Genomic DNA, 13,617 nt, shown 5'->3' with positions numbered 1-13,617 from the left:
TACTAATCAGACAACACAGGGTGCGGGTAAAACAGCGTGGCAATACTTTATTATACCACAAAGTGGAAAATAAACACACAGAACAGTCCAAGCAAATACCCAAGATGGTACAACGTTACACAGTCTCACCCTTCCGCTCCGCCTGCCTGGGATAGAACAGCTGCGGCTTTGGGACTTCCAGGGCCAAGTACCTCAACCAGTGGCCCCCCGATTTTGGTGGGCCCCCACAGAGAAAAGATAGTGGCAAGCTTTGGAAGCTAGCAGTCCATCGAGGTGCAAGGCTAGGAGACCCGAGGATCCCACCCTGGCCTCTCCGAGAGTTTCCGTGGGGCCAGATAACTGGCGGGTCACAATCTGGCTTCTCCGAATGTCTCCATGGGTTCCAGGCGACCAGAGGGTCCCTCCTAGCAACTCCAAACAACATATCCATGGGGCCAGGTGACTGCATCGTCCCAACCTGGTATCCCCGAAATGTATCCATGGTCTCTCTGATGGACAATGGAGCAGATCCGTATCTTTCCAGTCAGGGCCGATACCCTTAGGCTAGAATTGTGTAGAGTCCAAATCTGTGTCTCTGGATGGATCTGCCATGCTATCAATCTACTGTCCTGAATGATGTCTCTCTGATAGTCTGTTTCAAGTCTGACTGCTACAGAGGCACATGTCCCTTTAAAAATAGTTACAGTTGTCTGTTCAAGTACACATCCACAGGTAAGAGGTTAGGGAGGGCAGTACTCACAGGGCTCAGGTATTATTGTTTGAGCTAATCTATTTACATAGTTTGGTATAGCAGGGGGCTCTTGTAAATAAACATCTAGCTGGCTTAGTATCAGGTCATTAGCATATTAACAACATCATTGTTTCCAAACAAAGAGAAGTCAACATTCGTTCAGTTTTATACACATAATAGTGTGTCCTTCTTGACCAGCCACAGAAATAGACATACATTTACAAGTCAACATGAAACACAATAGTGTATTTCTCTTGGCTTAACAAATCTAATCGTCAGGCTGATTAAGTTTATTTTTCTATATATATATTTTTTTTAATGGTGGTTGATATAAAATGTAAAAAAAAAAAAAAAAATTTTTTTCTTTTAGATTTAAAACGTCCTCTTAACGGGAATTGAATCTGCGATCGTTTTGATCATCTGTATTGTTATATATAGGGAATTCTGAATAGTGAATTATGAAGGCACATCATCACAGGAGGAGAAAGATGGCGGTGAATGGGGCTTTCTGCAGACCCCTGACTCTGCTGCCCATCGGCTCCCCACAATCACATAGCAGGATAGGTTCGGGTTCCCGGCAGGAACATGCCGCTTATCTGCTAATATTAGAGATTGACAGTGTCATTTAAAGAGTCAAACCTCAGCTCCGATCTCTGCAGACTGAGGCACAGCCGGCTCCCATAAAGTTAATAGTCTCATACAGTGACAAATATGTATTTGATCCCTTGCTGTTTTTGTAAGTTTGCCCACTGACAAAGACATGAACAGTCTATAATTTTAAGGGTAGGTTAATTTTAACATTGAGAGATAGAATATCCCTCCCAAAAAATAATAAAAATCACATTGTATAAATTAGATACATTTTTTTGCATTTTGCATTGAGAAATAAGTATTTGATCCCCTTCAAATTATGAGTTCTGGCTCCTACAGACCAGTTAGACGCTCCTAATCAACTCGTTACCTGCATTACAGACAGCTGTCTTACATAGTCACCTGTATAAAAGACTCCTGTCCACAGACTCAATTAATCAGTCAGACTCTGACCTCTACACCATGGGCAAGACCAAAGAGCTTTCTAAGGATGTCGGGGACAAGGTCATAGACCTGCACAAAGCTGCAAAGGGCTACAAAACCATAAGTAAGAAGCTGGGTGAGAAGGAGACAACTGTTGGTGCAACAGTAAGAAAATGGAAGAAATAGAAAATACCTGTCAATCGACATCGATCTGGGACACCATGCAAAATCTCACCTTGTGGGGTATCCTTGATCATGAGGAAGGCGAGAGATCAGCCTAAACTACATGGGGGGGGGACTTGTTAATAATCTCAAGGCAGCTGGGACCACAGTCACCAAGAAAACCAATGGTAACATATTAAGCCTTAAAGGTTTAAAATCCTGCAGTGCCCGCAAGGTCCCCCTGCTCAAGAAGGCACATGTGCAGGCCCGTCTGAAGTTTGCCAATGAACACCTGGATGATTCTGTGAGTTATTGGGAGAAGGTGCTGTGGTCAGATGAGACAAAAATTGATCTCTTTGGCATTAACTCAACTTGCCGTGTTTGGAGGAAGAAGAAGGATGAGTACAACCCTAAGAACGTCGTCCCAAGCGTGAAGCATGGTGGGGGAAACATTATACTTTGGGGGTGCTTTTCTGCAAAGGGGACATGACAACTGCACTGTACTGAAGGGAAGATGGATGGGGTCGTGTATCGCGTAATTTTGGCCAACAACCTCCTTCCCCCAGTAAGAGCATTGAAGATGGGCATGGCTGGGTCTTCCAGCAAGACAATGACCCAAAACATACAACCAAGGCAACAAAGGAGTGGCTCAAAAAGAAGCACAGTAAGGTCATCGAGTGGCCTAGCCAGTCTCCAGACCTTAATCTTATGGAGGCAGTTGAAGCTCCGAGTTGCCAAGCGACAGCCTCAAAATCTTAATGATTTAGAGATTATCTGCAAAGAGGAGTGGACCAAAATTCCTCGCTGTATATGTATATAAGGGTACATAACGTCTCTTCTTCTCAGTCCTACAGAGCGATGCTGGATCACATTGCTTCCTCAGTGACGGATATGACCATCTCCAAGGAGAAGATCTCTGAGAAGATCCTCAATCACGCGCTGGAGATTATCTACCTGCTGACAGGCGAGGTGAGATATACATAGTATGTACGTGTCCACACTGATCAGCCGTATTACCTGGTCTGGGGCTCCTGTGGTCTCCTACAAGTCCTGGTCGCTGCTTAGTGAGTCCGTCTCGTCCTCCATCCCGTCCCACAGACGATCGATCCGAGAAATTTGGAGACAAGTCGTCACCTTGATGTTTCGCATGTTCCTCAGACCATTCCTGACTGTTATTTGCTGGATGATGCCCGGAAATTAGGGATCCCGCTGCCATGACGTGGGTGCTTGGTCTGTACCATGATAGGTGGGTGTCACGTCCACGTGATGCCAGGACAAGGTTTCCCGCAGGACGTTGCCCCCTCACACTTCCCTGCCGCCTCTCCCATCTCTGGTGCCATCTCTTCCCCAAATAAGTGAGAAGAATACAAGATTGATCAGACCAGGCGCCATCTTCCATTGCTCCTTTCGGGTTCTGACTCGAATGCCCCACAAAACCCGCTCTGTGGGGTTGATTTGTGCCGATCGTCTACACGAGATGATGGATCCTTTGTCAGTCACTTGTTTTTTTTTTCTAGTTTCAACACCTCATCTTCTAGAAGCGACTGATGGCGTCCTGCCTGCTATATCCCCTGACAGGCGCCATGTCCCCGATTATCGGCGTTATCTGCTCAGTGGGGTCATTGCTCTGGCGGATCAGTGTATAACAATGATTTTCCCTGGTATATTCCACCATCATCACTGATGACGGACCAGAACTCTCTGCTGCTTCTGTCTTGTAGAAATATGTCCTGGTGAAGAAGACGTCGCCGCACTGCTGCATCCACCCGGAGTCCGGGACGGTGAGCGTCCGTTACATTACATAATCCCCAGACCGCCCGTGCCCCTGCTGTTGTACGACGTGCCACCCCTCTGTCTTATGACATGCCGCCCTTTCCCCCGGCCTCCCCATCCCCCGTCCATTGTATGACAGGTCACTAGTCCCCCCCACCCCTGTCCATTGTACAGCACATCATCAGCCACCCCCATAACCCTCCGTCTATCATGTAACAGGTCGCCAGTCGCCCCATCCTTTGTATGGCAGGTCACCTGTCTGCCCCCTCCCCCCTTCCCCGTCCGTTGTATGGCAGGTCGCACGTCCCGATCGTCCGTTGTATGGCACATCACCCTTCACCCCCCCACCCCATCCTTGTCCATTGTACAGCTCGTGGCGCCCCCCATCTGTCGTGTGACAGGTCGCCCATCCAGCCCACCCCCGCCATCCGTTGTATGGCAGGTCGCCTGTTCCTTCGTCCCCCCCCTAGCTTCTGGAGGTGGCTCCATTCATGTGTCACTTTGGGCTGCAGGTGAAGTCTGTGGCAAATCCGCACGTAACATCCACATCAAATCTGCAGCAGGAAATGTGGCGGTGCGTGAAGGCTGCGCCGCACACTCAGGATGAACACAGGGTTTTCATAACCCCGTCCACATGCAGCTGAGAAATCTGCGGATAATCTGCAGCGCGCTCCGCGTGTCCCCCTGCGCTCCGCGTGCCCCCTGCACATATTTCCATCACAGATCTCCCCTTGCTCGTGGCCTCTTTGTGCAATGGGGTAAGATCAGTGACACAATCAGCGAGTTCCGCGCTGATTTTGAAGCTGATTTTTTATTTTTTTTGCCACATTCACAGCCGCTGATCCTTCACCTGGTGTGAACACGTTAGTCTCTTGTGCTAACAGCGGCCACCTGGGCCACGGCTTCTGTTCTAGGTGCCAGTGAAGTGTGACGACGTGGCCGTCTATTTCTCTATGGAGGAGTGGGACTACGTGAAAGGACACAAGCAACAATACCAAAGCGTCATAACGGAGACCGAGCCGCTCAGTGACAAGATGGACGCCACGGACTTGGGTGTAACTCAGGACGTGCAGGAAAGCCGCTCTCCTGGTGATGGTAGGACGGGCACAACCCAACCTGCAGCTCTGTCTGTGCGGGTTCAGGGGGTCTGCCCCCCAATATAATGGAGGGATGGGGCTCCTATAACTGCGCTGGTGACATCTGTGACTGTGTATTGTGTGCTCAATCTGTATTCAGAATTATCAGACCTGAATGTGGAAGAAATAGACTACGAGTCCACGAGTGGGAAGGAGGATGAGGACGATGATGAGGATGAACACGGCAAGGACAAATGCAAATATGAGCGGAGTAGTGGATCCCCGGGAACCTCTGCAGGTAAGTAACGGACAAATGGCACTGATTACATTACCTATCCTGTATTATACTCCAGAGCTGCACTCACTATTCTGCTGGTGCAGTCACTGTGTACATACATTACTGATCCTGACTTACATCCTGTATTATACTCCAGAGCTGCACTCACTATTCTGCTGGTGCAGTCACTGTGTACATACATTACATTACTGATCCTGTATTGATCCTGACTTACATCCTGTATTATACTCCAGAGCTGCACTCACTATTCTGCTGGTGCAATCACTGTGTACATACATTACTGATCCTGAGTTACATCCTCTATTATACTCCAGAGCTGCACTCACTATTCTGCTGGTGCGGTCACTGTGTACATACATTACTTATCCTGTACTGATCCTGAGTTACATCCTGTATTATACTCCAGAGCTGCACTCACTATTCTGCTCGTGCAGTCACTGTGTACATACATTACATTACTCATCCTGAGTTACATCCTGTATTATACTCCAGAGCTGCACTCACTATTCTGCTGGTGCAGTCACTGTGTACATACATTACTGATCCTGAGTTACATCCTCTATTATACTCCAGAGCTGCACTCACTATTCTGCTGGTGCGGTCACTGTGTACATACATTACTTATCCTGTACTGATCCTGAGTTACATCCTGTATTATACTCCAGAGCTGCACTCACTATTCTGCTCGTGCAGTCACTGTGTACATACATTACATTACTCATCCTGAGTTACATCCTGTATTATACTCCAGAGCTGCACTCACTATTCTGCTGGTGCAGTCACTGTGTACATACATTACTGATCCTGAGTTACATCCTCTATTATACTCCAGAGCTGCACTCACTATTCTGCTGGTGGCTGATTTCTGCTCTGAAGCCTGACGTTCTGTGTCTTCTCCCCAGCCGGGCGGTTTCGGTCGGGTGTAGATGACTGTTACTCTCGGCCTCCTCTGTTGGATGAAAGTGAAATCAAGGTGGAGATGACTGAGGAGATAAAGGAGGACGGGACGTATGAAAGTCTCGCCAACAAGACACGCTCCCCAGACAAGGTGGGCACCCCCCATTATCGCTGGCACCCGAACATCTGGAGCATCAGTGAGCGGTTCATCTGCTCCAGCAGCAGTAGACCCTACGACCCGTACCCGCCCATAAAACCTGCCACCGAGGAGAAGCCCCCCGATCCCTCCCGCCTGCAGTTCCTCAACCAGATCGCCTTGGAGGAGAAGCCGTTCCGCTGCATCGCTTGTGGACAGATGTTCAAGCACAAGTCCAGCGCGGTCAGACATTACAGCGTTGTGCACGGGGTGAAGCCCCACCAGTGCAATGACTGCGGCCGCAGGTTCTCCACCAAATTCAAAGCAGTCGTCCACAAGTGCAACCCCCGCAAAAATGCCAAGGACTTCTGGGATGATCAAGGGGGGTTCAGTGTTTAAAAATAGGCATTTTTCTTTCTGTCCTCAAGTCCTTGTCTGATATTTCCAGGAATCATCTTAATTCTCACACTCTAATCTGGCAGCCATTTTTTTTTTGCTAGTGGACTGCTTCTCTTCGTCGGCATTCTGCCAGCATTATGGGTGCTGGAACTATAGCTCACCTGCTGTAAAGAGACAATGGCCTGCCTCCATGCCTGTAATCAATCATGGGGTCCCTGCTGGAGCTGAGATCATTATCCTGCATCCATATCAATGCTTTAATCCTCTGTTGTACACCCCGCTTCTCCCGAGTGCTGAAACAGACCAGTTAAGATGTGTATCATTGTATAGAGGACTATCGAAAAGCTGGGTGGGCGCTGTGCAGGTCGCCCGATGGGCCGGCACCCAACCTTCCACAATCGGGAACTTCCTTGGACAAAGCTGACTTAAGGACTCACATTTACTGATCGTTCTGCAGGAAGAGAAGATAAATGAGCTGCCCTTAAAGGGGTTGTCCACCATTACAACTTCTCCCCCACCTCTTTTTAGATAGGCAATAAGTGTGCGATTGCAGGGGGCTCCACTTCAGGGACTCACGAGAAGAGGGGTCCCATTCATTGTCTATGGGACTGACAGCCTGAGGGCGCCGAGCCCAGCGCTGGCTCCCAGAGGGCGCCGAGCCCAGCGCTGGCACCCTGGTTCTCGCTATCAATCAGCCCTTTGTAAATTGTAATTTGAAGACAACCCCATTAAGGAACAAAATGGATTTAAAATTGGACTAAAAAAAAAGGCAAAACTTATGTTTTACGTAAAAAGTAGAAAATCAAAGGTTGTCTAGAACTCGGATATGGATAAACAATCCTTACGTTAGGTCATCAATGTCACATTCGTGGAAAAGTAGGACCCTCACACCCCCTATGATCAGTTTTTGCCAGATCCAGCAGAACAGCTCAGCTCTGTACTCCATCTAGTGGTCCTTCCCGGGTACTGCAGTTCTGATGACATTCACTATTGCAGGCGATGAGCTGCAGTACCTAGAACGGCGACAGTGAACAGGACTCTGCATTTCCAACAGCAATGGGTCCAGGTAATAGCCGAGTGATAGAAGTCCAAAATCCGCCACCCCCCTGATTAATATCAAAGCCCTGGATGGCTTCTATAATGATGGTCAATGATAATCTGAGCTGAAAATGTAAAAAAAAGTCCCAGAGATCTGGAATGAAGCTACAATATTTGCAAGAGTTAAACCTACAACCTCGATGTAGAGAAAAAAAATCACTTTTGTTATTCCTACAGTTCTCACATTGACCACTAGAGGGCACTGTGGTAACGGAGTGGAGAGGGTGTACTTAATTATTGCTGCATTTTTTTTGGTGGGAGTTTCTGCACCTCCTTTCCCTCCTGGCGCTAGTCACATGGAAACATTGTAATATGGCAGCAGCCGGATGTTGTGTGGCTTCTATTTTTTTTATTTATCATGTTTTAAACCATCATTGGCAGAATATGATACGGGTCAGAGCTGCCTTCATATAAACCAGAGCGTGGAATGATAATGTGGCCTTCTGGAACCACCACTAGGGGGAGCTCCCTGCACATTCTTCAGGATGTGATGGCATCGGACGTTGGTTTTTCTGTCCTGCATTTTGTGTGGTTTATGAGTGGTCCTATGTTAAGCAGGGGGCGGGGTCTTGTAGGAGGAAGATTTGATCATTTGCATTTTTTGTAATTCTATACAATGAAAAGTGCTTAAAAATGTTTTATTTCTTTTGTAAGACTTCGATTAGACTTTTTTTGTAATTAAAAGGTCCAATAAAATAAAAGAATCACTGCTCAGAAGTGAAGGGTCCACGACCTGCACTTTTTCCTCCGGGACCGGGTCAGACATGGCCGCTCTTATGCCGACAGAAGCGATTGACAGCTGCTCCGATCTCGTCCTATCGAGACCTTAACATTAGGAGATTGTGACAGCCCTGAGAACCACAGTAACATGATCGTCCCCGTCTTCATCCCTCGCAACGCAAAACTGCTTTTGGTGCACTTATCAGTTTATGTCCAGGCACTGTCACCATTCCTTTGCTTTATAACCTGTCACCGACTCTTCTTGAGTGGGATGCTCCTCTTCACCAGCACTATAAGTTCTGGAACTTTCTTTTCTCCAACTTCTCAGCATTCAATGTGACTGTCATTGTCCAATGGCTTACCTGTCCTGAACTGAACGCTGACTTTCTGGTCTGCTTCTATTAAGCTTAACAAGAGAGGAGACACAGAGACCAAGCCCCACCTGTGTTTACTGTAGATACAAAGCCGTGACCCTGCTTCCTCTAGAAACAAACCCCACCCCACTTCCTGTAAATACAAAGCTCAACCTCCACTTACTGTAGAGTCCCACCCCTGCTTACTGTAGATGCAAAGCCCCACTTCCTGCAGAAACAAGGTCCCACCCCTGCTTGCTGTAGATGCAAAGCCCCACTTCCTGCAGAAACAAGGTCCCACCGCTGCTTTCTGTAGATGCAAAGCCCCACTTCCTGCAGAAACAAGGTCCCACCCCTGCTTACTGTAGCTACAAGGTCCCACCGCTGTTTACTGTAGATGCAAAGCCCCACTTCCTGCAGAAACAAGGTCCCACCCCTGCTTGCTGTAGATGCAAAGCCCCACTTCCTGCAGAAACAAGGTCCCACCCCTGCTTACTGTAGCTACAAGGTCCCACCGCTGTTTACTGTAGATGCAAAGCCCCACTTCCTGCAGAAACAAGGTCCCACCCCTGCTTGCTGGAGATGCAAAGCCCCACTTCCAGCAGAAACAAGGTCCCACCGCTGCTCGCTGTAGATGCAAAGCCCCACTTCCTGCAGAAACAAGGTCCCACCGCTGCTCGCTGGAGATGCAAAGCCCCACTTCCTGCAGAAACAAGGTCCCACCCCTGCTTGCTGGAGATGCAAAGCCCCACTTCCTGCAGAAACAAGGTCCCACCCCTCCTTGCTGGAGATGCAAAGCCCCACTTCCTGCAGAAACAAGGTCCCACTCCTGCTTGCTGTAGATACAAAGTCCCGCTTCCTGTAGCGAGAAAGCGCCACTCCTGCTTACTCTAGATGCACAATCCTCACTTCCTGTAGAGACAAAGCCCCTCCTCCTGTAGGCAGAGCCCCATCGACTTCCTGCAGAGACAAAGCCCCGCCTCCTGTAGGCAGAGCCCTGCTCCCACTTCCTGTAGGGACAGAGCCCCACCCCCGCTTCCTGTACTCCATCTCTGTGTCTCCGCAGCTAGAGATGGATTACACTTGACAACAGGCAGTGATCAAGAAGACTAAGCAGAGACACTTAGTGGCTGGGGCCTTGGAGGGATTTTCTGATGTAATATGACAATTTTAAACAGTGATTTGCACATTATGTATCTTGTACACTTCTTGTCATGGAAATTGCAACATGAAGAAGGAAAAGTCGTAGAATTCTGGCGATCACTCACTGACCTGCAAATGAGGAAAAAAATTAAACAACATTCAAAACCTTTGGATTTCTTCGGTCTGGGGTCTGAGCCTCGTGCAGAAATCCCGGCACTTCCAGCCTTGGCTGCTGTCACTGAGGTTATTAATGTTGTCTGAGGAAGGTTCTGCCGCTGAATGCACTTGGGAAAATCATCAAGATCCTCTGCTGGCTGCCCTGGTGTAATCAGCGACCAATGACGTCCCAGATGTGCTCGATGGAGACAAGTCCGGAGATGCTGCAGCCACGGGAGCAGGTTTAGATCATGTAGACTGCTCACAGTAGCACAAGCAACATTAGACCTGGAGAGGTGTTGGTAAATTGCTAGAAGGGTCAGGTTACTGTATATTACGTCACCCCACACCATAATTCTGGGAGTAGGATCTGACGTTCTCTCATTACAGCTTCTTCGTGGCATTGGACATGTAGTCTGCAGCCCAATCTGCTCTCATTGTGTCCGAGACATCGGGATAATAAAAAGGAGAGACCTCAATGACTGTCTTGTTCCACCATGAAAAGCTTTGAGAGCTATGGCTTGAGGTCAATGGCCACCTGTAGTTGTACGTCTGGCTCATAGTCCCTTCAGATGCCTTAGGCTCGGTATGTGAGGTCTAATTTCACCTGCAGCCCAGGATGGATCACTATGCACCATTCTTGTAATCCGATGATCCATCCGCACAGAGATTCACCTCTGTAGACTTCTTTCTGCCATTCGAGGTGGTCATTGTTCTCCTAAACACCCGGACACACAACCATAAACAGCACTGGCATCTAGCGCATTGCCATCTGCATGAGTGATAAACCAAGGCCTCTGTCTCATAGTTACATAGACATAGTTACATAGTTTATAAGGCCAAAAAAAGACAAGCGTCCATCCAGTTCAGCCTATTTCTTGTGCACTGCAGCTATTCCGCAGCGTTGATCCAGGGCAAGGCAAAAAAAACAAAAAAAAAACATGCGGTATAGGCCAATTTACATCATTGAGGAAAAATTCACTTCCCGACACCAATCTGGCAGTCAGATTAAATCCCTGGATTAATTAACTATCACTAAGCATAAGATGTAATTTTATTGTTCTCCAGAAAGGCGTCCAGGCCTCTCTTGAACTCATTAAGTGAGTTGGACATCACCACTTCCTCTCCCAGAGAGTTCCAGAGTCTCACAGCTCTGACCGTAAAGAATCCCCTTCTATGCTGGTGCAGGAACCTCCTTTCCTCCAGACGCATAGTGTGCCCCCTCGTCTTTGTCACCATCCTTGGTATAAACAGGTCATGGGAGAGATCTCTGTACAGCCCCCTGATGTATTTATACATGTTTATGAGGTCTCCCCTAAGCCTTCTCTTTTCCAACGTAAATAGGCCTAATTTGGACAACCTCTCTGGGTATTCTAGTCCCTCCATTCCCTTTATTACCTTAGTCGCCCTCCTTTGTACCCTCTCTAGCTCCAATATGTCTTTCCTGAGCACCGGAGCCCAGAACTGTGCACAATATTCTAAGTGCGGCCTTACCAGAGCTTTATACAGAGGAAGAACAATGTTCTCATCATATGCCCCTATTCCTCTTCTGATGCATGCCATGACTCTATTTGCCTTCGCAGCTGCTGCCTGACACTGGGCACTCCAATTTAATTTGCTGTTAACCAAGACGCCCAGGTCCTTCTCCATGTCAGATTTCCCCAACGGTTTCCCATTTAATATGTATGTGTGACTGCTGTTTTTCTTTCCCATGTGCATGACCTTACATTTATCGGCATTGAACCCCATTTGCCATTTTTTGGCCCAACTCCCCAATTTATCTAAATCCTCCTGTAGCTGTGCCCTATCCTCATCTGTATTAACTACTTTACAAAGTTTAGTATCATCTGCAAATATTGCTATTTTACTATGCAACCCTTCCACTAGATCATTAATAAATATATTAAATATATTGTCAGATTTGACAAGTGGCGATGATGGGTACTTTGACAAATAGGACACCTCGCACAATCATCCTACATGACATAATCCGATTGTTGAGGTTTCGAGAGGCTAAAAAAAGCATTTCAATCTGTCTTTTATTTCCCTACAACATGACAGATTGGATCTCAGTGCTTGAGACTTTTCAGCATGTTAGCGAATCCGGCTACTTTCTCGGTTTGCAGAACCCTACAGCTTGTCCTTTTTGGTTGCAATTTCAACGTCAAGGATTGTAGAAACAACAGACGTCACCTGTTGTGCAGAAACTTTAGAGAACTTGCAGGTGAAATAGTCGGCGAGCCTCAGGGGACGCAACACAACATGGTTTCTTGAGTGGCCATATGACAAGCACAGGTTACATCACTGATTGGTAGGCTTTTTTTTTTTTTGCTTTTCTGTGCATGTTGAGACACATTTGCAAAAGACACAATAGAAGTTCAGTCTGATGAAAGCAGTGGAAGTGACAGGGTGGCAAGTGCAGTACAGTGCGGCTCTACCAGGAAACTAAGGGATTTGGAGCTTTGTTTTCTTGATTAAATTCCTTACAAAGGAAGAAAAGAAGCCTAGAGAAGTCCATGAAAGGATGATTGCTCCATATGGTGATGAATACACCTTCCTACTATCAAGTAAAGTTTTGGGCCAAGCAGTTTACACGGGGTAGGAAATCAATTAAAGATGACCCACGTTCAGGGTGACCCATCAAAGTATCTTAAGTGGAATTGTGCTGTAAAGTGGGGACCATGTGTGTAAGTGTGATAGGTCATGAATTAGGCATTTCCGTAGGCACGGTTTCCAGTAGCATTCATGATGTCGAAGGTCAGTTCCTGGTGGTTGCCACAAATGTTGATGCCTGAACAAAAAAAAAAAAAGACGGCACAAGCAATTTAGCCATGCTTCGAGACAATCCAAAAGACTACTATTATCAATTTATTATGGGTGATAAAACCATGATCCTGAGACAAAACAAGAGTCCATGCAATGGAAGCACAAGTAGGGGGGGGGGGTCACCGGTCACCAATTTCTTTTGCCTGCACGGTTTCCACCATCATTCATGAAGTTTTGATGATGTGAAAGGTCAGTTCCCATGAATGTAGAAGCCAGCAATTTAGCCAAGAGAATTTAGGCATGCTTAGAGAAAATCCAGGAGACTTCTACTCTCGAATTATTACGATTGATAAAACATGGGCCCACCACCATGATCCTGAAACCGAACAAGAGTCCACGCACTGGAAGGACAAGGAGTCACCAACTCCAAAGAAATTTTGTCAAGCCGGCAGCTGGAAAGATCATGGCAACAGTTTTTCAGGATACAGAAGGCGTTTTATTACTAGAATTCATGCCACACAAGACAATTACTGGAGACCCCTCTGCTATAACAGTGAAGGCGTAATGTGAGGAACCACAGAGAAACGACGCAGGTGTGTTGCTGCTCCACCACAATGCGCGAGCTCACAGTGAATGTGTCTTCATGGAGCTTTACCGTCCACTCTACAGTCCAGACCCGGCTCACAGTAATTACTTTCTATTTCAGAACCTGAATTTCTGTGTTGTAAACTGATAATTCAGTCAACGAGGCAGTAACAGGGTTACTGTCACACGCCCCTAACAGCCGCGGGTGGAATCGCGATCTTCCCGCAGCTGTTAAGTTAAATGCCGCTGACAGCGGCATTTAAACATGGCTACGGAGGAAGGACGTCACTAGTCCTGCCCATCGGAGCCCA

At 47.3% G+C, this 13,617-nt stretch overlaps 1 protein-coding gene across 2 annotated transcripts in view; it reads left to right on the top strand.

Annotated features, from left to right (window-relative positions):
- Positions 1-6,945, top strand: part of LOC141155134 (uncharacterized) — an 8,124-nt gene extending 1,179 nt beyond the window's left edge. For both annotated transcript variants that reach the window (XM_073641810.1, XM_073641811.1), the window contains exons 2-6: positions 2,753-2,875; positions 3,628-3,687; positions 4,594-4,774; positions 4,916-5,053; positions 5,956-6,945. In XM_073641810.1, coding sequence (XP_073497911.1) covers positions 2,765-2,875; positions 3,628-3,687; positions 4,594-4,774; positions 4,916-5,053; positions 5,956-6,485 — 1,020 coding nt within the window. In that variant the 5' untranslated portion in view covers positions 2,753-2,764 and the 3' untranslated portion in view covers positions 6,486-6,945. The remainder of the gene's footprint in view (positions 1-2,752; positions 2,876-3,627; positions 3,688-4,593; positions 4,775-4,915; positions 5,054-5,955) is intronic.
- The last annotated feature ends 6,672 nt before the right edge of the window (positions 6,946-13,617 follow it).

This window comes from Phyllobates terribilis, unplaced genomic scaffold (genome assembly GCF_046119375.1).
Source record: "Phyllobates terribilis strain yellow unplaced genomic scaffold, ASM4611937v1 Scaffold_7__3_contigs__length_470593459, whole genome shotgun sequence".
Classification (NCBI taxonomy): Eukaryota; Metazoa; Chordata; class Amphibia; order Anura; family Dendrobatidae; genus Phyllobates; species Phyllobates terribilis.
Note: the sequence above shows the minus strand (reverse complement) of the source record. Positions and strands in the feature narration are given on the sequence as shown.